Source organism: Nicotiana attenuata, unplaced genomic scaffold (assembly GCF_001879085.1).
Source record: "Nicotiana attenuata strain UT unplaced genomic scaffold, NIATTr2, whole genome shotgun sequence".
Classification (NCBI taxonomy): domain Eukaryota; kingdom Viridiplantae; phylum Streptophyta; class Magnoliopsida; order Solanales; family Solanaceae; genus Nicotiana; species Nicotiana attenuata.
Window position 1 is genome coordinate 241443 of NW_017671431.1, and position 1066 is coordinate 242508.

A 1066-nucleotide genomic window follows, 5' to 3' on the forward strand; every position below is an offset into this window, starting at 1 on the left:
CCCAAACTACTAGATGACTTAGAAATTAACTTACTAGACTTGAATAGAGCGAAATAGGGTAAGTTAACGTCATTCATATAGACTGTTGTACGACATTCGTACAACTACCCCCCCACCCCCCCCCCCCTAAAAAAAAAAACAAGGAATTGACCAGTTTTAATTTTTAAAAAGTACTTCAAAAATTAAAACTCTAAGGGTGCACCGGCTGCCCTTTTGCTTCAACCCAACTCTAAGGCCAATAAGTTGAATTGAGCATAGAAGTTTGCCTCTTTCTTTAAATAACCGTGATGTTGGGGTCAGCTTGCGCTCGCCTCGACTAATTCCATGGCGTACTTGTTACCTTCCACCAGCACAGATACTGAGTAACTCTATCCAACAAAAGCTTGGACAGATGGGAAGAAATCACCTACTATTTTTGTCTCCACTGGGATTTGAATGTGAGACCTTATAGTTCTTAACCCACTTTATTGACTACCAGGCCACACCTTTGAGTGCGACCATAAATGTTTGTCTGACACGCCAACTCATCGCACAGCGTGTATATGCACAACCACAGATTTTTATGAGCTTAACTTTACAAATATGTATCATACTAGTAACTAATAAGCTCTGCCACATGAACTGACCACCCAAGATCTTCTTTGAGCATTAAGGTATTTGGGAAGATATTCATATAGCAGAATATCATGCAGGTGATAAAATTCAGATGATTGAAATCCTGGTCAAGCAACACACCTTAGGCAGCACAATGCATTGCGAACGAGATTTGGCAGTATCAAAACCATGAGAAGCAGCAGCAGCAAGTGAACCAGAGAATCCAGCCGCAAGACTAACAGCTAAAGGAGACAATGGGCCAATTTCTTCATCAGATCTGAATGAAAACAAGTCGATGGTTAAGAAGAATCAAAGTTATTTAAAACTGAATAGGGCATGTATCTATCTTGGAATAATGAAGTGACAAGACAGACACTTGGCATAGAGAAGTTTTATCCTAGGGGAAGGGAAAAGGCATAAGTACCACCCTGAACTATGACCATGTTTCCAACTACACACTTTTCCTTTAACC

The 1066-nt window shown here is 40.3% G+C and overlaps 1 protein-coding gene across 2 annotated transcripts in view; it reads right to left on the reverse strand.

The window, feature by feature from the left end:
• Positions 1–1066, reverse strand: part of LOC109208251 (mitochondrial arginine transporter BAC2) — a 13512-nt gene that overhangs the window by 1186 nt on the left and 11260 nt on the right. For both annotated transcript variants that reach the window (XM_019371330.1, XM_019371331.1), the window contains exon 6: positions 736–871. In XM_019371330.1, coding sequence (XP_019226875.1) covers positions 736–871 — 136 coding nt within the window. The remainder of the gene's footprint in view (positions 1–735; positions 872–1066) is intronic.